Raw genomic sequence first — 22,483 nt, 5'->3', positions numbered from 1 at the left:
CTGGTCGGTATGTGTCCAGGGACATTGTGCAGGTGAAGACCAGGGGCCCTCTGACACTTCAGCTGTACATGCAGATTTTGCACCAGAGTAAAGAGTGTGTTAGTGTGTTTCTGAGCGTGTGTGTGTGTGTGTGTGTGTGTGTGTGTGTGTGTGTGTTGTGAGTGAGTGAGTTTGATAACGGGCAAAATGTTGCTGCAGCTGTGACATTTAAAAAAACAACATTTATCAGATTTCCAACGCCCTAATCAAACTCACGTCAACAGATAAATTCTGATAAGGTCACGGTTTGAGCTGCTGAACGATTCCAACGCGAGTTATCTATAGAATCGTATTCCTGCAGTATAGAAAGACTCACACTGATCATGCGGGCTCTAGAAATAGAAGCAGCACAAAGCATCTGGCTCAGCCATCTGCTTCACGCGCTCAGATCAGCTGAAATGATGATGATAACTTGTGGATACTCTCATCCTTTAGCTCTCACCCCATTAGAAATGTTGACTTTCTCCACATTGTGTGACGCGGGCGTCCCGCGGACTCTGTTGTGAGTCGCTGCCATTACGGAGCACATTCTGACATTTAAGTGTTGATTGCCTGCGAACAGTCGATCTGAATCCTATGCAAATGAGAGCGCCATGACAGGGGTCATTAAACCTCGGTGATTATTTAGAGAGCTAATGGTTGAACATAATGATGCGATAAAATGACTCTCGGAACGGCAGTGTGAAGGGAGGTGAGGGCGGCTGGAGGAGAGCTGAGCGTGACGCGGCACATTAGGAGCTTCACCAACAAAGTTTTCTTTAACAGCTGGTCTGTCCTGGTGAATCCTAGAAGATGTGGAACAATACTTCTTTATGCAAAGCTAACCAGCGACTAGCTGCAGCCACATATTTACTGCACAGATATGAGAGTGATATCAACCTGCTCATCTGACACACGAGCGAGCACGAGCTTCTCGTCCACGAGCAGATGCACATCTAGATCCTTTATATTGGAGAGAAGGTGGACATGTCCACGGTCCATATCTCCATATAAAGCACACAATAGCACGACTGGGAAGAGAAACAATATGTGTTTTTATATTTGGGTTGAACTGTTCCTTTAATAACACAAACATGGTGAGTATTTGGGTCATATTGTGCTGTATTTTTAGCGAGATGAAGCACTTTGATACGAGTTTCTGAAAACAATTAACAGCCAAATGAAAGTGTAGTGATAAATTCATTAATGTCAGTAGAACAGCTTCGACAATGATGACAACTAATGCCAAACACAGATGTATCGCACTGACAGGAGGAACTAAATGTGATACTTACCAGTAAAAAGGTTGTGTGAAACTCATTCCTGACAGATTTCATTGTAATATATTTGGGGGGGTTTCTGGAGTTCTGCCTCGGAGCAGATTTCTCCTTTAATGTCTTTTCTCAGTTTGACATCCTGAGGTCTCACAGCGGGACTCCATTGTGTTTTACAGCCTCCCTGATGTGCGGGCGACAGGCCGGTTTATCCTTCATTAATCTCTCTCCTCTGCTTTTACCCCCCCCCCACCCCCACTTAATGGTGACGTTTATCCTATTAATGTGTTGTTTGCTGGAGAAATCCCCCAATAACATAATCCAGAGTCAAGGTTACTAATGTACGTGTGTGTGTGTGTGTGTGTGTGTGTGTGTGTGTGTGTGTGTGTGTGTGTGTGTGTGTGTGTGTGTGTGTGTGTGTGTGTGTGTGTCTCCACTGTGTGCTACACTGAATGGTTGCCTTGGACTCAGTGATTAATTGATGTAGAAATAAAACATTACAAAGCTGATACATAAGACTTTCATGTGTGTGTGTGTGTGTGTGTGTGTGTGTGTGTGTGTGTGTGTGTGTGTGTGTTTGCATTTTATATTTTTTGGCATTAAAGATTTAAAGGTTTGCACAGCATCAGACTGTAATTTGTAAAATAGTGAAGTGCTGCCCCCTCGTGTTCACATGCAGAACTGCAGAGTGATTGTTTTTGCTTATTACTGGATGTACGAGAAAGAAGCGACCATTTAGAAGTATTTATATCTTTTACTTAAGTAAAAGTAGCATACCACAATGTGAAATACTCCATTACAAGTAAAGGTACTGGTTCAAACATCTACCCATGTAAAAGTACAAAAGTATTATATAATTAAAAGTATCAAAAGTAATGTTAATCATCATACAGAATGTGTTCAGAGTGTTATATAATCATATTATGGAATTATTAGACCAGCAGCTGGTCAAAAGGCGTTGCTTTTTAATTACTTTTTACAGTGGGAAGTTTAATCTATAAAAATACATCGTATTTTATCATTTGAATGTTTTGTATCTAAAATGTTATGTCACAAAGTAACCAGAAACTAAAGGTGTCAGATAAATGTAGTGGCATAAAAAGACAATATTTTACTTTGAATTGTGGAGTAAAATACAATGACCTTAAAATCGATTAATTGTAATGGAGGGAATTTACATATTTTCTATTTATTTACAATTCCTCTTTTTATTTATAATCACTTAGTTCTTAAAAACTTTTTACACCAATAATTTGAGAACAAAATAAAGATCTAACACTACTGCATTAATATGAACAAACTTATATTACTTAGTACAATAAAGAGAAACTTAACGACTAACTATCTCAAAATAATGACTTAGTATCTCAAAATCATGACATGGTTTCGCAAAATAATTACTAAGTATCGCAAAATAATAATAGTCATACACATGATTTGATAAGGACTTACAGGATATTGTATTGGTTCATCACAAGTCTAAGTTTAGATGTTATGTTTTTATTGTAATGCTTTGTTTTGTTCCTGTTGTTCCTGTTGTTCCCGTTGTTCCCGTTGTCCCTGTTGTTCCTGTTGTTCCTGTTGTTCCTGTTGTTCCTGTTGTTGCTGTTGTTCCTGTTGTTCCCGTTGTTCCCGTTGTCCCTGTTGTTCCTGTTGTTCCTGTTGTTCCTGTTGTTCCTGTTGTTCCTGTTGTTGCTGTTGTTCCTGTTGTTCCCGTTGTTCCTGTTGTTCCTGTTGTTCCTGTTGTTGCTGTTGTTGCTGTTGTTCCTGTTGTTCCCGTTGTTCCCGTTGTTCCCGTTGTTCCTGTTGTTCCTGTTGTTGCTGTTGTTGCTGTTGTTGCTGTTGTTCCTGTTGTTCCTGTTGTTGCTGTTGTTGTTCCTGTTGTTCCGTTGTTCCCGTTGTTCCTGTTGTTCCTGTTGTCGCCAGCAGGTGGCAGCATTTCTCCGTCCTGCTCAGACCGGAAGTGACTCGCAGGGATCTCGGAGCTCCAACTTATGGGCGTTTTTTCCCTCTATCTTGCCTCCAGAGTTTTTTTCCTGGGTGTTGCCTGCCTGGATTACAACTTTGGAGTTTCACCGGGTGTTGCTGAGAAGGAGAGACAAGGCGTAGACTTTCTGTAACGACAGCATTAAGCAACCTTTTGAACCGCACTTTGTAACTTTGTACTTCTCAACGGACACCGGCTGGTTTTATTGTAGCCGCCGCTAAGCTAAGCTAAGCTAAGCTAACCGAGACGAGCTGCTGTAACGTTGGCTGGGTAGCTCGCGACAGAGGCGTCCGATGCAGGCCATTAAGTGTGTGGTGGTGGGGGACGGGTAAGTCAAACCATCTTTTTTTAGCCTCACTTTAACCCTTAAAACATCCCAATTTAACCCACATGTGAGCGGTTAAGAAGCTAACAGTTTGACCCAGTTACCAACAGTTGTCTAACGGCTAACGAGCTCCAGATAACGTGAAGTTGAGTGACAGCTGGTGTTGTGCCTGCTCTCCGGTGCAGTCGGGTCAGACAGATTTATCTGCATGCTCCGGTGAGGTGTGACACAGCATGTCATGTATGACATGACGCAGGCTGCCATGTCCACAGCTAAGTTAGCTACCGGATGCAAGTTTTAGGATTGTTCACTGTTGAAATGTTGTGCACACTTTGCATGTTTGGCATGAACCTTACAGTCACGTCCGGCCTTGGGACTACTTTCTTTAAAAAGTGTTTTATGAGAAACTGTAGCACCCTCTGATTTCTATATTGATCATTTAGGCTATAGGGTAGGCATACTTTATAACACACATCATTAAACGCCATCAAATGTTATATATTTTTACTTTAAACTGTAAACAAAAACAAATTGTGACTTTATAAAATGTCTTAAAATGCACGAAATGTGCAGAATTTACATGTTTACAATGTTGATATTCTTTTATTAAAACATTTAAAATTAAACATTAACTACAAACATTAGATGTAGTTAAATCTGGGAACACTTTTCCGCTCAGTGATTTTTCACATGTTTGTATTGCAATAAATAGCTTTTAGTATCATCCCATGGGGGGGGGGGGGGAAACTGCACTCAAGCAGGGCAACAGGTTTAAACAGACTTGCTGACCTGTTAATCAGTCAGGCAAGACAGGTTGAACATGCTACATATAACCTCTTAACGCCTTAATTTCACTAAAGAGAAGATAATAAATCAAGCTGCAATTCTAATTGTCTTCATTGTCTTTTGTCTGCGGATCCTTTCTTCTCTCTCTCCTAATCTCAGGGCGGTGGGGAAAACATGCCTGCTCATCAGCTACACTACCAATGCCTTCCCTGGAGAGTACATCCCCACAGTGTAAGTACACACACTCTCACACACACGCCTATTAAACAACTGTGTTTATTCATTTAATTAAGAATTTTAGTGCAAAATGAAGTGAAATTATAAAAATAATTATTCCAGACTATGTTTACATGTTTGCACACAAGTAATCTGATTAAGACAATAGTTTGATTGAACTGAGTGGTAATCTAAAGTGTGATGTGAAAACAAAACCTCAATCTTCAGATGATATTCCCTCAAACAATCCAAACTTTAGTTCTTGTTTTTATCAATTTAAACGATTTAAATGGTGTACCTCGATATCTGATTGAATTGAAAGACGGTTAATTACCATATTGAATTATCTCCCAGCCACATACATTTATACTTAATTAGAAACTAATCTCCACCTCCCGTCCTACAGCTTTGACAACTACTCCGCAAATGTGATGGTTGATGGTAAACCCGTAAACCTGGGCCTGTGGGATACAGCCGGACAGGAGGACTACGACAGGCTCAGGCCTCTGTCCTACCCACAGACAGTATGTACATGCATTCATGCACTGTAGTAACAACTGCGTGTCTCAGCCCACTGCCGTGCACAGACTAGTATCAGCCAGACAATGTTAGCATGAACACTGTTCTCACTTTGCCACCATTGATTTGCAGTTATTCACTGGCCTGTAATGCTTAAGACAGAGTCTTTGCACTCAGCAGAGTAGAGCCTTGTATCCATAGTACCTATACACTGTCTGGAGGAAGTGAAAGGGAGCTCTTGTTTGCACTCTTTGTCCTGGCAACAAACTGGCCTCTGTGCCGAAGACTCGCAGGGAGCTGGAAGTGGCAGTCAGTGTGCGTTTAACCAACAGAGTCTCGTTTTGTGAAAACCTCATGTCTCAACATTTGGGGTCTATTAAGTCAATACTGTACGCTATCAGCCTCCCAGTGTGTCATTTCAATGTGTGTCCCAGTAGCAACAGTGCTAACTGTTTAACGTTATCTTGATGCTTGTCATTTCCCCCCTCAGGATGTGTTCCTGATTTGTTTTTCACTAGTGAGTCCAGCCTCCTTTGAAAACGTCCGTGCCAAGGTGAGAACAGCCCGCTCTGCATCCCTGCCGGGTGTCACATCACACGATAATGCTATTATTAGCTTCAGTGTTTTGCATGACATTTTATTTTCAGATCTGCTTGTGTAGAGATTGTGTGATTTGTGTAGTCTCCTCACTCTCTCCCCCTCTCTCCTCCCCCAGTGGTACCCTGAGGTGAGACACCACTGCCCCAACACGCCCATCATCCTGGTGGGCACCAAGCTGGACCTGAGAGACGACAAGGACACTATCGAAAAACTCAAGGAGAAGAAGCTCAGCCCCATCATCTACCCTCAGGGCTTGGCCATGGCTAAAGAAATAAGTCAGTTGCTGCACAGATATAATACATACATAATGTTGTTTCACGTTGAACGTTTGTTCAGGATTAGTGTTCGAGCGTTATAACTACAACATCACGCAAATTGAATTTGGTGCATAAACTTGACAATCTATTGCCGTGTATAAGCAGATCCTTAATGCTCCAATTATTTGACTCTTTATTTATTTATTTATTTATTTAAGGGCTTAAAGGAATACTTCACCACAAAGTAATCATTTGCATATCAGTTACTCTCCCTGTGTTACTTTGAATTCTCACATGCCTCCACAGGCCTGTCTCTGTGCTCCCTCACTCTCTTCCTCCCCTCTCGCTCACACAGACACAAATGAAAATCTAAAACTTGACACACACACACAAACTCGCACTCAAAGACACACACACCCTCACACAGACACACACACACCCTCACACAGACACACACACATAGCTCTGCTCAGACAGATTTATTGTAAATGTCACCATAATATTGAGAGAAATGGAATTAAACCTCTCCTCCCAGTATTCAGAGGCCAGTTCTTATCAACGATGAACATTGTGTGCACTCTCACACACACACACACACACACACACACACACACACACACACACACACACTCTGTGTGTTGCTTCTTTAAATTAGTGGGACTTCTGACATTCCTTGCCTCGAACAATCCTCCTCAAATCTGGCTTGTATTCCGTTGTGGTCACTCGAAGCAGTTCTTTCACGTGTGTGTCAGAACAGATGGATACTTTGATTGCACGTGTTTCAGGGTAGATAACACCGACTCACAGGCGCATGTTGACCCAAACATTGATAGTAGCTTGAGTGCAGCCCGTTTGACAGTCCGTCAGCATTAAAAGGGTCGACGAGGAACGTAATCTGTGACCTTTTCAGCTGTAGATCATGGAACCGGGTCGCAAAGTCTTCGTGCAGTTTCAACCAATGTTGCATTTCAGCTTGTCCTCTTGTTTTTAGCAGAGAGGGAAAATGAGCTAATTGCTCCCTTTTTGAAGAAGTGTCTAGTTTCAGTTTGTTAACAAACGCAAATATACTTTGCACTAGGTCTGTCCCACTCCGTCCTATGTTCGTCTTCATATTTTCGCTTAGCTGTGCCATTTTAGGATCGAACTCAGATGGTCAGATAGTGTTTACTCTACGATAGGTTCTTCCCCTCCTCGACGGTGATTGGTTCACTCCATCGCAGGCATTTTTGTGATTGGCTCTTGGTCCACATCAAAATTAGACGTGCTGTCATGCTCTCATACTGACAGCACACACACACACACTCACAAATAAAATGTGATGAAACTGGGCAAAGAGCCGCATGCAGCTCGAGAGCCGCGGGTTGGCCACCCCCGATATAGTGTATATAACACGGCACATTTACTTCACTTCATTCGAGAAGCGTATGTCCCCTCTAGTTTAGTATTTTACATAACGATCGTTCTGTTAAATCATCGGCCACATACTCCAGCGTTATAATATATATCTTGATCTGTACGATCGCACCATGCGAACAGAAACAAGTTGGTTTGCTCACTTGCTGCTCTGCTTTTCCCACTTTCCTCCAGGTTCAGTGAAGTATCTGGAGTGCTCCGCTCTGACGCAGCGCGGCCTTAAGACGGTGTTCGACGAGGCCATCAGGGCGGTCCTGTGCCCCCCGCCCATCAAGAGGAGGAAGAGGAAGTGCAGAATATTGTAATGGAGAAACACAGGGAGTCAGAACTTCGTCTACTTAGAGGGAAGAAGACGATGGCTGGGTTCCCCAAATATCTATTCACCCCCTGTGTCCTTGCTCGCGTAGGAGCTCTGGTAGATCAGTTCACCATCTGAAAGAACGTCACAGATTGAAGCAGCTTCAGGTTTCTGTTTGCTTCAATCTGTTTAGTCCTTTCAAATGGACCGGAATGAAGTGACTTTGCTAAGGCCTTGGGGAATGTGAGGGTGGGGGGGGTTTGATTTAGGATCTGGGGGTTGATTTAAGGAGAAAGATGGAGGATTTTTACAGAAAACATTTCATGTCATTGTGAAGAAACACTACTTGAATGTGAGTTTATCATGATATTACTGTGGCGTTAACGATGAGAGAAGGAGGTCCCGTGTTGCACTCGTCCCCCTACACACTAAGATTCCTGCTGCCTTGATGACATTTTATTATTTTAGTATCTTAATTTCTCCTCTTTTTGTTTCTCCCATCGTCGGTTTCGGTTGACGGAGCGTTTTGTTTACACGTGTCATCGGACTACACTGAGCTGTTGCCAAAACTCAGTAAACAGTCATCACTCTGTAGTCGCTCCCCGGACACGGAGATGTCTTTTCCTTTTTAAATTAGATTTGAACCTGTACAAGGTACCATCATGTGGGACGAGAGTTTAACCCTTAAATGATTATAACAATTGTTGTAGCAGCTGCTAAAATAAGTACTAATTACTCTCAGCATTTAAAAGCGTCTCTTGAGATATTTAACAGGTAAAATCAGGTTTTGTTCCAAAAAGCTTTCTAGATGAGAATCCATTGCTATCTTCTTGCTACGTGAACACACACTTACACACACTTACACACACACACACACACAGTATTTTATGACTGACTATCGGGCCTGTGAAGGTGCAGCCAGTGTTGTTGTGCTGTTTAATTCTCAATCTCTTCTGTAATTATGTTATTTTAAGTTGTTATTTTATCATCTATGACTGTGTTTGATGAAGTCTGCGAGCCGGTGCACTCAAGGTTGTAACTGATCGTTGTACAATATGAGCAGTAGCTACTCGGCAAATGCATTTTATTTTGAAATGAGCAATGATCAAGTTGCACTGGGTGCTTCTGGGGAACCGCAGTAAGTCTGGACTCAGTGTTATCGGTGCGCAGCGGACACTTGGATTTATTTTCTTGCTACATGTGGTTTCATTTTCACATAGTAATATGAAGATTTTTTTTTTTTTTTTAAAGCAAATAAATTCATTGGAAATAGTTTGTTGAGTTATTTTTATGTTCTGTCCAAACACACAACAGTTTGTGGAAATAATATAAGTAAGACTGCAAGTGAGGACTTTGTTTAGTCCATCTATTCTCAACCAGTGTTGAGGAACTACGACCGTAGATCAGGATTCATCGGCAGTGAAGCGTGAGGGCAAGTAGAAACGTGTAGTCACAACAGCGGACAGTGAAATGACACATTTTTAGACCAGATCTCAGTTTTATTTGGGAAGGTAGTCATTGGAAATCTTTTAACTAACAGAAATGTGTCTGGATTGAAATACATGGAAATCCATTTCATGGTTTGCTGGCTTTGGCTTTCCATTGGTCAAATACCAGCTCAGCTGACACTGCGTCTTCAACTCCCATTCCTGTTGCACAAACAAAACAAACGGGTCTTAATGCACTGAAGTACTGCACATAAGACTAGTTTTAATCATATGGAGTCATGAGAGTGCCATAACAATGAATACATCTGTAAAATAATAAGAAAATACATGTGGAAATATAAAGAGGAATAAATAAGTCAATAAATATGTAGAAATATAAAGTAAATAAAATGTGGAAATATAAATATATATTTTATATATAAATATATATTTATATATAAATATATATATTTATATATTAAATATATAATTATATATTTATATATAATTATATATTTATATATAAATATATATTTATATATAATTATATATTTATATATAAATATATATTTATATATTAAATATATAATTATATATTTTATATATAAATATATATTTATATATTAAATATATAATTATATATTTTATATATAAATATAATGCCATTTGTTTATTTTTATCCATTAGGTTTTCCTTGAAGGGCCAACCTGTCAATCAACTGTCTATGGGCGGGCCTTCCTGCACACCAGAATCTGCTTTGACGGGACCTTTTATAAAATAAAAAATATATTCACATCAAGCTTACCAAGAGATTTGAACACGGTTGTCTTCTCTCTGTGGGACGGTTTTGTCCCGTTGATAACATCTCCAAGCTCTGCAAAAACCTCCGCCTAAAACAAGAGGTCGCATTTTATTCTACACATATTCTGCAAAAAAACAATAACACACACTTCAGTTATATCATTGGTGATAAAGCACAATGGCAGACTCACCCCGGAGAGGATGATGTCACCGGACTCGGTCATTGCTCCCTCCCTGCTGTCAGCGTACACCACCGCCTCCTTCATCAACACGTCGTCCAGCTCCCGCCAGTCTGGCCTGCAGGCCCCCACCGCTGCTCGGCAGCAGGAGGTACTCATTGATGCAAATAAAAATCTCACTTGTTTATTTTTCTGTGTGTTAATTATTTCTTCTCACCTGCCACGTGGGCTCCAGGTTTGACCCACTGACCAAAGAGCACCGGCTCTGTACTTCTGGTTACCGTCACGATGGCGTCTGCTCCCCTCACCGCCTCCTCCACTGAGGCGCACACTGTAACCGGACCGCTGACCGAGCGGCAAAACCGCTCCGCTCCCTGTCTGGTGCGGCTCCAGACACGCACCTGTGGCGAGGATCCAGAAAGTCATATTTAGTGTAGTGGCATCAATCTGCTCATCTAACTTCTGCCACACTTATAAACTCTAGACTACCTTTAAGTTCCACAGTTTTAATATTTTGTTAATCGTACCTCTTTAAACAAAAACATTTCTGTGAAGACATCGTAATGACTCAAGGCCTGTTTTCCAGTCCCCAAGATGGCCAGCACCTCTGCTTCAGGACGCATCAGCAGCTGCGTGACAAAAGCACAGCAGGACAGATCCATGAGTCAAAGTCAGAGCGACTTTTTATTATCGAACATGTGAAGGAGGGGAGTACCTTAGCAGAGATGGCTGACACTGCAGCTGTCCTCATGCCTGTGATGACCTCTCCATCCATGACCTGCAGGGTGGAAACATGGCCTGAGGCTGTTAAAGCTGCGGCACCTAAATGTTGCTTATTGTTGCTTTGGAGTAATTCATGCATGCTTTAGTGTTACTCACAGCCTTTACATTCCCATACTCTGGGTCCAGCAGCACCACTGTGGCTTGCACGGCTGGCAGAGTTGAACCATCCTCCCTCTTGTAGAAACACACTAACTTTGTGCTCAGGACTTTGTCTTTCTCCATGTATGTAGGCATCAATAACAGGAAGCTGTAAAAGACAGTATTAGCTTGTTATTAATGTTTCATTTGTAAGTCATCACAATCAAACTACTAAAGGGAAATAACCTGGATGGTGAGCATGAGATGTTTCATTACACACATATTCTTTACATTTCCACTATTGATAGCCTTTTGGGAAGATGTTGAGAAAACCCTAAAGTACGCCTCTGAAACTAGAAAGTCTTTTCTTTAAAATGTGGTGTTAGAACATACATATAACTACATTCATGGCTGACATGTTGGACATGGAAATATGAACTTTTATAACCAGAGATCATAAAATAAAAAATTATACAAGATCTGCAGTAAATAGGATTACATGTTAAACCTGTTTAAACAAGTATAGACAAATGTAATTGACTCTGCAGTGAACAATAGTCTGGAACATGATGAAAAACTACTTGAAATTTAGTATTACATATTAATTTTTGTATTTGTTATGACCACACTTAGTAGCCACAGTCGCCTCCAGGCCTACCCGTCGTGCTTCTGCAGCGGCAGAGAGGTGCGCACAGGCTGGATCACTTCTGCGCGGTCTCGCCTGGAACATTTCCCCAAAGCTTCCTCCAGACGGGGGACCAGCTCCCTGTAACGCAACAGACGCTCCACTTCCTGCTTCCAGATCACAACAGGAGGCCCGGCCATGGCTTCTGCTTCTGGGATTCAGACACCGACTGTGCGTTCGGTCCAAAGTTCGAGCCGCTCATTTGATCAGAGATGCGTTCAAGAGCCTCAGTGAAGGCTCGTTAAACACCGTGCTAGAGGTGATGTGCAGGCACGCGGGGAGCCGGGCTGGATGTTGCCAAAGGAGCAGCACGAGCTCCGAAAGTTGTTCAATCTAGCGAGGAAGATGCACTTAAGTAGACTTCTGAGGTACTTTTACTTTACATGAGTATTTCACTTGAATGCTACTTTATACGCTACAGCTCAGTGAAATATTTTTACTTTTCACTGCACTACTTTGCAAATCAAAGAGTTTACAAACAGAACACATACCTTAATACAATATTATACTGTGCTACAGATTAAATGTGTGGAACAGAACTTCATTTTTCTCACATCACCCCAGATTTATCTGTAGCCCTTTGGAGGTGTCTCAACCCCAAACCTGACTGGACTAAACGACCTAACCAGTTATAAAGTACCGTAATTTTCGGACTATAAACCGCACCTGACTATAAGCCGCAGACGCTAAATTGACTAATTTGTACATATATAAACCGCACTGGGCTATAAGCCGCAGACGCTAAATTGACTGATGTGTATGTAGCCGGTCTGTAGCTGACACCACGATCGACTCTGCGTTGTGTTGTGTAGAACCAGGAAATAACGATGGAGAACTTCTGCCTGTTCAATCAGCATTTATTGTCTCTGACCGTTGGTGTTTTCCTTAATTTGTCCATAAATTACCGTTGAAACAGAAGAAACACATGGAAGTCATCATCATACGGTAACTCCACAGTCGGGGTTTTTGGACATGCACCCCTCTCTTCAGCGTATCCTTCTTTCCGTCTCCCGAAAAAGTGGCGCGAACCCCCAGAAAGTGCCGGTTTCAGGAGTATCCGGTTTCAGGAGTATCAACATAAAAGCATATTTAACAAAATAAGACTCCTCGAAATAAATATATATATTTCCATAATGAGGGTGTCTCACACACTGCCTCGCTCTCGTAATGTCCGTCTGTCTCTCGTACCACTCGCTACTTTTGCGCGCTCTTTCCCTGCATCCGGTGGACTGTAACCTGTAAAATCCATAGATTTAGGAATTCCCCTAGTGGCCGTTAGCTGTAAAAATCCATAGATAAGCCGCACTGTTATATAAGCCGCAGGGTCGCAAAATGGGGAAAAAGTCGCGGTTTATAGTCCGGAAATTACGGTACTTAAATCAGTAAAACGCTGCTTATGCATGAGTTATAACAATCTATTGATGTCACTTATAATATTGCATGGTTAATTTTTGTTGAGAATTAATTAAATTTTACTGATGTATGCTTAAGTAGGAACTCACTTTTAACAATAATGCAGCATTTTAATCTAGTAGCTGGTTGATGTATTACACATTTTAACAGATATTCTCAAATATATTCAAATAAGAGTAACAACTAATTAACAATAAAACCCTTTATTATTAGTATATACCCGTTACATGTAAATAATGTATTAAAGAGATGCGTGTGCACTGTAAGGTATTTGATAATGACTAACATGTTGACATTTCTTATAAGGAGATGCAGCTCGTAACACTCGTCATGAGGATGTTTGGATATCACTTTGTTAGTATCCGGAGTCACATGGTGGAAACACCCTAAGAAAATTAAAATCTAACCCTTCCCATATCCATCGATTCAAATATCACAAATGACTCCTGATATTTTTAAAGTACAACATATGAATGAAAACATTGAAAAGAATAAAACACCAAGATTAAATTAAAAAAGTATTTTATTTATCAGGTGATGCCGTGGCAGACTGATACACTGAAGTGGACTCGCTGTCCTGAGAAGTAAAAAAGAAAAACATCTATATGTTCTTGCCATGCATAACAACTGTTTTATATCAAACAGAGGACAAGAGTATTTGCTGGAACTTGTCTTCCTGTTTTTCCAAGGAGACTTTGTCACAAAAGTGCAACAAAAATTAGACGAGCAGTCTCTCGATCGACAACTGAACAGACTGAATCTGCGGTTTGAGCTGCGACCCCTCCTTTATGGTGACTGAGGTAGCGATGACGGGGCGTGACACCCCACAGGCCCGACCCAGGGCCTGCTTAGAGCGGACAAACACGTACGGGACGTTCTTGTCCTCACAGAGCAGCGGCAGGTGGAGGATGATCTCCAGTGGTTCAGCATCAGCAGCCATCACAATAAACTCGGAGATGCCTCTGTTCAGGGTTTTAGTGGCTGCAGAAGAAGAAAATCAGAGTTATTACAACTTGTTTACCGCTATTACTTTAATGGTAGCTATACACTGATTACATTTATATTGTTTTACGCACTTCAAATCCCCCATCACAACAGTTACATTGCTTTAAACAACCAAACCTTAAATGCATTTCCTTTGTAATCTCATGTTACAGAAACAAGCAGCAAATCCACACATTTGAGAAGCAGATATCTTCTGCTTGAAACAAATGATTAATCAATAATCAAAAAAGTAGGTTTTTTAATTTTCTTCTGATCTGATAATTGATTTACGAATCATTGTAGCTCTACAGGGATGACAGTAAATGTACTTTTCCAGGTCAGGGTCTTTAAAACACACATTGAAGACGTCCAGCTGCGTTTGTTGTTGACCTGAAAGAGACCACGTTTCAGACCTTTCTGATGCTACATCACCTCTGAAAGTGGCAAATAATCCATTTCCCAGTGTGTACGTGAACCCACTGACTAGTTTCATTTTAGTCCTAAAATATATGTTTCCTCACCTTCATTAGCCCCCTTCCTCAGCTGCTTGTAGTTTGAGGCTTGCTGCACCAGGTCCAGGATGGTCTTGGACAGCGTGGCGTCGGCCAGCGGGTAGGCCTTTGGGTTAACTGCGGCTTCAGTCTGGAACATAACACAAATATAAAACCACATTAACAACAGGAAACCAGCAAATACAGCAGACAAACATGAGGATGTTATAAAGTTAGTTCGCTCTGCAGACTAGTTACTTTTAGCGAATGTTAGCTCATAGTTAGCTAGTCTGTTAGCTTGTTAGTTTATTCAGAACCACAAACTCACCATTGTAAATAGTTTGTTCTGGTATTCCGGCCCTCTCGGCGAAATGCTTCACGGAGGTTATTTTTCTTTCACCTCGTTTAGAAAGGACAACAAAACGCGGGATGTTTTTTCTTTAAGTGTTATTTCTGAAGCGCTATGAAGTCTTTAAGCTCTGTTGCATGCAGTCAGTCCAAACGTTCACCACACGTGTGTGATAACCGCACATGCGCACTGGATACACCAGCCGAGAAAACGGACCGGAAGTACTTTTCCCCCCTTTGGTGGTCTTTGTTGTTACGCTTAATGTGTGTGTGTTAAATTATATGGGTAATGTGATTACTTTTTAAATTGTGTCTAATGTGTTAATCTTGATTATACCAATAATATAATAATAACAAAATAACAACAATAAAATATACAAAATCCAATACTGAAAATTATGGTGAAATTTATCAATAATATAAAAACAACAAAAATAATAATAATAATAATAATAGCAGTAAAATATAGTTCTGATTCTGGATAATATAATGACTTGTAAAAGTAGCTTATTTTATATTCTAAGTAGGTATTTCTCTTTACTACAAACTTACTTAATCACAATTTTAACTTCTACATTTGTATTTTACATATATGATTTGATTTGGTAGAAGAGTAACTAAAAAAGCCAAACAATACATTTTCAATCAGTATTATTACGTACAGGCATGTTGTCATCAAATACAAGTGGAAGTATAAATATATATAATATAATATAAATCTTCTGGAGAATATATTTATATCTTTCTTTACTAACAGTTTGAGGTTCATCTCCGTGGCAACAGAGGGCGCACGCTCATTGGCTTAGCGGTACTTTTGCGAACAAGAAACGCGCAGGGCATTCTGGGTAGGGCACTCTGACACGGCAGCCATATTGCTTAAATTGCTCCATCGTCCTGCCTGAAGGAGAGAGGGGAGATGAAGGGGATTCGGGGAATTAGTCAGCTATCCGTAAGGACTCTGCTAACTTATCCTGTATATATGTGTATATATATGTGTGTCATGACAGCTGTACTCGTATTATCGGTTTGTTTCACTGTGTAAATGTCGGACAGTGTAAATATTCAGGGTCGTGTCCGGACAAGGTGTGATGAAGAGCAAACAGGGAAGCAGCTAACGCTAGTCGTGACTCTGCTTCACCAGCACTAACTTAACTGATAACGTTTCTTTACATAATAAAAACCAGGCAGTTCAGGTCGTTAAAGTCATTTGAACTTACTGTTAACTTAAACCTAATTGACTCTACTCAGGGTCTGAGAAGTGAGAGCTAGCTTGTTGTAGGCAGCTAGCTTGTACTTAGCATCCACAACACATTTTGACCTTTTTTATAACGTTACATAAAGTCTATGATGTTGACGTTAGCTAAAGCTTGTGCTGCTCGCTTACCTTACATTTCTATTCTAAGTATATTACCCACATTATTCAACTTTATTTACATTTGAGACTTGTGTTTTGCATTATACAACATAGTCATTAACCAAAAGCAAAACTGCTTTCTATTGTGACAAAACAAACATAATGTGGTGATAAAACATGTATTCCCAGCATGACATGTAAGTGGTACGATTCCCTTTGTGTATAGTAAGAACATAAGGCTTTTAATATGATGTTTGAAATACTAACATACATCTAAAAGTATGTGATTTTACATTTTCTGTCAAACGTCTGAAATCGTTTATCTTTAAAAGATCAGCACGTGCACTTAGTAGCTGTTCTTATGCTTTCATAATACATAACTTCATCAGGAGACAGAGTTTTAGATGTTTAGATGTAGAAACGTAATAAAATGATTCGTTTTGTTAAAGTATGTTGTGCATGAGAAGTGGGTTAAAAATCATGTGAAGAAAATATATCGCCTCTGATATATGATAAAAGATATAATTGTATTTGTAAGTCTGTAATGGTGGGGGAAACCCTGCTGTTGTTGTGTTGGTGACATTGTTCTGTAAACAAAAAAGCATTTAAACGAAATGGGAAACATCAAGCTCAACAAAAAGGATTCTTAACGCAATTATTGTGACAGACCAACTTTGAATATCCGTCACAATATCAATCGATTATAGTCTTTATTGGAGGCTCTGTCTTTAACCATTTTCGTGTTGGAGCTTTCTTGCTAGCTACAGATACTATCTGTAATAGATATTTGACTTGCTTTAATAAATGAGCTGTCCAAATAGATTGTAGAAGAAGAACTCGTCACCAAAAATCTTTTGTTTTGTCCGTATTACTTCCTGTCAATATGACCAAATAGCTTGGCAGCTCCAAAATATATGGAAATGACCTGCTGGTTGCTCGCCACATTTCCTCCAACATAGACCCCTTCACATCTCACCTGTATGTTCACCTTTTATAATAATAATAATAATAATAATAATAATAATAATAATAAATTGTATTTATAAGCGTAAACAGAACTCAAAGTGCTACAGAAGAAAAAACAATGAGCAAAATATACATTTAAAAATAAGATAAAAACATTTGATAGACAAGACAACACTTTGAAATGGTTAAAGTCGAGCAAAATGCTCTGTTAAAAAGATGCGTTTTTAAGCCTGTTTTAAAAGCATCCACAGTCTGTGGTGTCCTCAGATGTTCAGGGAGAGCATTCCACAGTCTGGGAGGGGCAGAGCAGAAGGCGCGATCTCCCATGGTTTTGAGCTTGGTCCTGGGGGGGGAAGGAGGAGCCTTTACAGAACGGACAACCTCACATGCCTCTGATTTACCTCCTTAAACTGTCCTTGCATCAGTCAGCAAGCCAGCAGCAACACATTAGCTGTAATATCCCGCTTTCTCATGTTCTCTATTTTTCCAGACGAGGCTTTACGCGGCCCAGGCTGCCCGTAAGGTGGAATTCACTGGGGCCGCCGCCGAACACGTTAAGTTTCAGCCGCAGGATGTGCAGGTTAGTGGTTGATTACATGTGTTTCTTCTCCACAGAGACGCTTCCATGTGGCTGCAAGAACAAGCCAGTCTCTTGCTCAGCCCCTGGCTGGACTGAAGCTCTCTCCAGGGGCTTCCCACTCCTTCCAGGACGCCCATGTATGTTGGGGGAGTTATGAGGATGGGTTGGCTGGGTCCAGTCAGTGTGGTTTTGGGTTTGAGAATGAAGAGATGATTTGGCATCAAATCATCTACCTGAATGTCCAAATGATCTAAGATGATCTCTTGAAGTGTAAACTGAGGCTTATTGGCTGACACGTTTTAACTAAACGTCTATATGTAATGGAAATGATGAAACTAAAGGACTTCTCTACAGGTGACCAGACTGCCCAGTGGACTGGTGATCGCCTCCTTGGAGAACTATTCTCCAGTCTCCAAGATCGGAGTGTTTGTCAAGGCCGGCTGTCGTTATGAGACCCCTGACAACCAGGGGGTCACCCACCTCCTCCGGCTGGCCTCCTGTCTGGTATGATGCTGCAGCGGTTCTCAAGCTTTTTTCATTAATGTTTTTCCGCAAAACATTTTTTGTAGGAAAAAGAAAAGCCTGCCTTTGAAAATAGGAATATTGAATATAAAATGTGTTTTATCTTGTATTTAAATGTTTTATTTTTTACTTATTATAGTATAATTATTTTAGGAATTATGCAAAACTGATATTTTTTAAATAAATGTACAGAAAACATCTCTTACCCTCTGCAGTATTCCAAAGTACCCCAGGTGTTGGAGAATCCCTCTTATACTGCACAGTTTGCTACAGAATGTACCCAATGTATATTTTGGAGCATGAATATTTACCTTCTGTCCCAGCTTGGTGTTTACTTGCATTATCTGCTTTTCCAGACAACCAAAGGAGCTTCATCTTTCAAGATATGCCATGGTGTCGAGGCAGTGGGAGGCAGCATGAGGTTGGTAACCTCCAAGAAAGGTCATAACAAACATATAAATAGAAGTTTCTTCTTTGATCAGTATTCTTATCTGGACATCTGCATGTTTCTCTGCAGTGTGACTTCATCCAGAGAGAACATGATCTACACCGTCGACTGCTTGAGAGATGACATGTGAGTCTTTGAATAACATGTTTGGATTGATACTAACACGGGGCAGAAACAGGAAGTGTGATATGTCCCATGTTTGTAGTACAAGGAGAAGACATGTTTGGAGTATCTTTTAGACTAGAAGGGTAGTTGTAAACACTTGTACTTTAATGTTGAATTGATGCAAATTACATGAGGGGTGACGGCATAATGTGACAGTCGCTTACGCTGTATTTTGGTGAAACAATAACTGTTTGGTACATAGGAATGTTCCCTGGAGAGGCAGATCACTGACACGTGTTTCTCCCTTTTCATTATCTGTCTGCAGTGACACAGTCATGGAGTTTTTGATCAACGTGACAACAGCCCCCGAGTTTCGGGCATGGGAGGTGAAAGACCTCACGCCCAGAGTGAAGAGGGACAGGGCCCTGGCTGAACATAGTGCTCAAATTGGTGGGCTGTTATTTCACTTCCCCTTTTGGACCTCATCCCAAATATGTTTTTAGATATATTATGTCAACATTTGTTGACCACAGAACTACTTACCTCTTTATTCCCACCTGCTGCTACAGAGTTTAGCCCAACTAATCTCCGAAGATGCCTCTTTGATGCTTGATAATACATGCTGATTGTACATGCTGTTTTCTGAGTACTGCCACAATCCTTAACTCCTTCTTAGCTATATGCTACTGCAAAGATGGCAGAGCATCCAGCGTCTAGTTTATGAAGTTGTTTTATCTAATTGTTGGTGAAAAATGTCATCAAAAGTCTGATTTACACACAAATCTGTTATTTAAGTGACAGAGCAGATGGCATTAGACCGCTGGACCACATCCACAGGCAGATATAATGACTTATCAATTAAGAAGACATCACACATGTTGGCTTTAACATTATTGAATCATGATCATGCCTCTTTCCGTGTTTTCCAGGCATTATCGAAGCTCTGCATGAAGCTGCCTACAAGAACGCTCTCTCTAACTCCCTGTACTGTCCTCAACACATGGTTGGCAACATCCAGTCTGAACATGTAAGTATTTTGTAGTGTTTATTCTTTAAACTTCAATATACCCGTTGAAACCGTTCTAATGTTTGTACTTTCTTTCTCCAGCTGCACCAGTTTGTCCAGAACAATTTCACAAGTGCAAGAATGGCTCTCGTTGGGCTTGGTAAGAGTCATTATACCGTAAACATAATATCCCTAGAATGATAGCAGTAGTCTTTGAACTTAATGTGTTTTATACGACGTAAATCACGGCGATCGTTTGTTTCATAAAGTTTACTTTGAATCATAAATCAACATTAGAACACTGCGAACAGTATCCATATGTGTTGCATTAAGCCTTTAATTCTTTTATTTTTTAACTGTGGTCAATAAGCAGTTTGCTGCACGCACTGACGAGTTATATTCATAAATAAAAAAAGAGTACCTTATTTAATTTGATGAATCCCTTTTTTGACGACAGACATTTAAAGCTTTATTGTAAAACCTCAACAGCCCTGAATGTGAAACACAAATGACTGTCAGTAACATACCTAGTGTTTTCTCTAAATGACCAAAAGTTCCGTCTTTCCTTCAGGTGTGGACCATGAGGTGCTGACGCAAGTTGGAGAGCAATTCCTCAACATCCGCAGTGGGGCAGGCACCACGGGGGCCACGGCTCAGTATCGTGGAGGTGAGCTGAACTGCCGACACCAACAAGTTGCAACATCTGGAGTTTCCCTACAGCTGTAATACTTGTAACACCCTGCATCCCTCTCTCTCTCTCTCTCTCTCCCTCTCTAGGTGAGGTTCGTCTGCCCGGCATCAGCAGTCTGGTCCACTCAGCGGTGGTGAGCCAGTCAGCAGCAGCGGGCACCAGCGAGGCTCTGGCCTTCAGTGTGCTGCAGCATTTACTGGGAGCTGGTCTGCATGTCAAGAGGGGCTCATGCGCCTCCAACAAACTGGTCCAGGGTGTTTCCAAGGTCACTGCTGACCCCTTTGATGTGAGTGATTGCCAGTTCTTAATATAAATGCTTCATACACCGGGGTCTTGACTGGCTTGAATCAAACTTTCAACAGTTTCTGTAAAAACATTTCACATTTCCTTTTTTTGTTTTTTTACCTCAACAGGTCAGTGCTTTCAATTCAAGCTACTCTGATTCCGGTCTGTTTGGGGTTTACACCATTTCCCAGCCTGCAGCTGCTGGTGGTGTGAGTATCCCATAGTTATGACAAGAGTCTCTTCATATTATAACGGTAAGATGTCTTTATGTAACGTCTGTCCTCTGTCTCTGCAGGTGATTAAGGCCGCTCTTGCCGAGGTGAAGTCTGTCGCTGATGGTGACGTCACCGCTGCTGACCTCACTCGGGCCAAGTAAGACAAACAAGCGGAGACACGACTTTAATATGATGCCTCTTTCATACAATGAGCATAAAGACTGACGAGAGGGAAACAGCTAGCATGGATCTGTCCAAAGATAACAAGAAATGTAGAACTGTTGCTATTACACCCAGTGTTTTAAACAGATTAAAGAAACATGATATAATGTTAATTAGTGAGCTTTAGTGCTGCTGGTGGGCAGATTTAGTTTGTTGCTTTGGACAAACAGTATCTGTTAGAGAAACAGAAACACTGATGCAAACTGGACCAATTAAAACATCTCATTGTCCCCTCATACTTTCAGAAGAAAATACATCAAGTTAAAAGTTTCCCTGATGAGCTTTTGTTTGTTTTCTCCGCAGGGCCCAGCTGAAGGGGCAGTTCCTGATGTCTCTGGAGACTTCGGAGGGTTTTCTGGAGGCCATGGGCTCTCAGGCTCTGGCCGAGGGATCCTACAGCTCCGCCGAGGAAGTCTCCAAAAACATTGACAACGTCTCCTTGACTGACGTCTCCAACGTAAGACGTTTGGCTCAGGATTTGGACGCAGTCCTATATTACAGAATCCATCTCAGTTAGATCGTTTTTTAGGATTTGCTGTGTGAAAAAATATGTTTTGTCGTTAATAATGGTGCTCTTAACTTTCTTGCTGTTTTATTTTCAGGCCGCCAAGACATTTGTGACAGGCAAGAAGACTATGGCATCCAGCGGCAACCTCATAAATACACCCTTCTTGGATGAGATCTAAAGCCCTCCTCATCACCTCATACTGCAACTCTGAAGGCGAAGCAGAATTTGTTCCCTCTACATTTGACGTTTGACAAAAACGGAAACGAGGCAGAGGTTCTGAGGGACATAATGTCATAACACCTCTGGTTATTTATCGGTGTTGTAACAGTATATTTTTAGGTGATGCTGCTTTGGCGCATCACAATGTTGTGCTCCACTCATCTGTCCACATTGACTGTATAGCTGATGTAAAATAATGAATAAATTCTATCTACCTTACAGAAGTTTAAGTGTTTTGTTATGTTTTTTTATCTTGGATACTTTCACATTTCTCGCTTGTTCTGGAGCTTTTGGTTGAATCAGACTAAATAAGAATGAACTGGCAAGTCAACAAGGATGAGATGTCCAAGAAGTGCTTAAAATCATGAACATTTTAAACATCTCTTTATTTTTTCTGTTGCACATTTCGAGTATTAGAAAGAAAAAGTTGACTGCATCAGTATGAGGGTGTAACCTAAAGTGCAATATGTGCTCAGATAT

The 22,483-nt window shown here is 40.9% G+C and overlaps 4 protein-coding genes across 5 annotated transcripts; 2 read left to right on the top strand and 2 right to left on the bottom strand.

Moving 5' to 3' along the window:
• Nucleotides 1-3,266: 3,266 nt before the first annotated feature.
• Nucleotides 3,267-8,968, top strand: LOC115024458 (ras-related C3 botulinum toxin substrate 1-like). The gene is made up of 6 exons (XM_029456016.1): nt 3,267-3,607; nt 4,550-4,621; nt 5,013-5,130; nt 5,616-5,678; nt 5,841-6,000; nt 7,570-8,968. Exons 1-6 carry the CDS (start codon nt 3,573-3,575, stop codon nt 7,698-7,700), a joined length of 579 nt encoding a protein of 192 aa, XP_029311876.1. The 5' UTR covers nt 3,267-3,572; the 3' UTR covers nt 7,701-8,968.
• Nucleotides 8,969-9,171: 203 nt separating this feature from the next.
• Nucleotides 9,172-11,855, bottom strand: crym (crystallin, mu). Its single transcript, XM_029456516.1, has 8 exons — nt 11,620-11,855; nt 10,980-11,130; nt 10,816-10,878; nt 10,628-10,729; nt 10,318-10,501; nt 10,113-10,234; nt 9,926-10,010; nt 9,172-9,342 (listed from the first exon to the last, which is right to left on the bottom strand). Exons 1-8 carry the CDS (start codon nt 11,784-11,786, stop codon nt 9,269-9,271), a joined length of 948 nt encoding a protein of 315 aa, XP_029312376.1. The 5' UTR covers nt 11,787-11,855; the 3' UTR covers nt 9,172-9,268.
• A 1,709-nt stretch (nt 11,856-13,564) lies between these two features.
• On the bottom strand, nt 13,565-15,114 carry LOC115024648 (NHP2-like protein 1). The gene is made up of 3 exons (XM_029456416.1): nt 14,863-15,114; nt 14,565-14,685; nt 13,565-14,040 (listed from the first exon to the last, which is right to left on the bottom strand). The coding sequence occupies exons 1-3, from the start codon at nt 14,863-14,865 to the stop codon at nt 13,778-13,780; spliced, it is 387 nt and encodes a 128-aa protein (XP_029312276.1). The 5' UTR covers nt 14,866-15,114; the 3' UTR covers nt 13,565-13,777.
• A 569-nt stretch (nt 15,115-15,683) lies between these two features.
• Nucleotides 15,684-22,227, top strand: uqcrc2b (ubiquinol-cytochrome c reductase core protein 2b). 2 transcript variants are annotated; one of them, XM_029455989.1, is made up of 14 exons: nt 15,684-15,831; nt 17,693-17,782; nt 18,137-18,286; nt 18,661-18,725; nt 18,822-18,878; nt 19,183-19,307; nt 19,787-19,884; nt 19,966-20,023; nt 20,435-20,530; nt 20,641-20,840; nt 20,968-21,048; nt 21,135-21,211; nt 21,580-21,733; nt 21,879-22,227. In XM_029455989.1, the coding sequence occupies exons 1-14, from the start codon at nt 15,799-15,801 to the stop codon at nt 21,960-21,962; spliced, it is 1,368 nt and encodes a 455-aa protein (XP_029311849.1). In that variant the 5' UTR covers nt 15,684-15,798; the 3' UTR covers nt 21,963-22,227. The 2 variants fall into 2 exon arrangements, with proteins under 2 accessions (XP_029311849.1, XP_029311848.1); XM_029455988.1 differs by lacking the exon at nt 17,693-17,782 and adding an exon at nt 17,818-17,919 and having other exon boundaries at nt 15,726-15,831.
• Nucleotides 22,228-22,483: the final 256 nt, after the last annotated feature.

This window comes from Cottoperca gobio, chromosome 19 (assembly GCF_900634415.1).
Source record: "Cottoperca gobio chromosome 19, fCotGob3.1, whole genome shotgun sequence".
NCBI classification, from domain to species: domain Eukaryota; kingdom Metazoa; phylum Chordata; class Actinopteri; order Perciformes; family Bovichtidae; genus Cottoperca; species Cottoperca gobio.
This window is presented reverse-complemented; position numbering and strand designations above follow the sequence as displayed.

Excerpts from the sequence above, each read along its gene's own strand:
- LOC115024458 (XM_029456016.1), top strand. The coding sequence starts at position 3,573 with ATGCAGGCCATTAAGTGTGTGGTGGTGGGGGACGG. Across the intron at positions 4,622-5,012 it reads GGAGAGTACATCCCCACAGT|CTTTGACAACTACTCCGCAA; the intron begins GTAAGTACACAC and ends CCCGTCCTACAG. Across the intron at positions 6,001-7,569 it reads GGCCATGGCTAAAGAAATAA|GTTCAGTGAAGTATCTGGAG; the intron begins GTCAGTTGCTGC and ends ACTTTCCTCCAG.
- crym (XM_029456516.1), bottom strand. The coding sequence starts at position 11,786 with ATGGCCGGGCCTCCTGTTGTGATCTGGAAGCAGGAAGTGGAGCGTCTG. Across the intron at positions 11,131-11,619 it reads CCGCTGCAGAAGCACGACGG|CTTCCTGTTATTGATGCCTA; the intron begins GTAGGCCTGGAG and ends TGTCTTTTACAG. Across the intron at positions 10,502-10,627 it reads AAATGTTTTTGTTTAAAGAG|GTGCGTGTCTGGAGCCGCAC; the intron begins GTACGATTAACA and ends TCCTCGCCACAG.
- LOC115024648 (XM_029456416.1), bottom strand. Across the intron at positions 14,041-14,564 it reads GAGGAAGGGGGCTAATGAAG|CCACTAAAACCCTGAACAGA; the intron begins GTGAGGAAACAT and ends CTTCTTCTGCAG.
- uqcrc2b (XM_029455988.1), top strand. The coding sequence starts at position 15,799 with ATGAAGGGGATTCGGGGAATTAGTCAGCTATCC. Across the intron at positions 18,287-18,660 it reads TCCGGCTGGCCTCCTGTCTG|ACAACCAAAGGAGCTTCATC; the intron begins GTATGATGCTGC and ends CTGCTTTTCCAG. Across the intron at positions 18,726-18,821 it reads GCAGTGGGAGGCAGCATGAG|TGTGACTTCATCCAGAGAGA; the intron begins GTTGGTAACCTC and ends GTTTCTCTGCAG.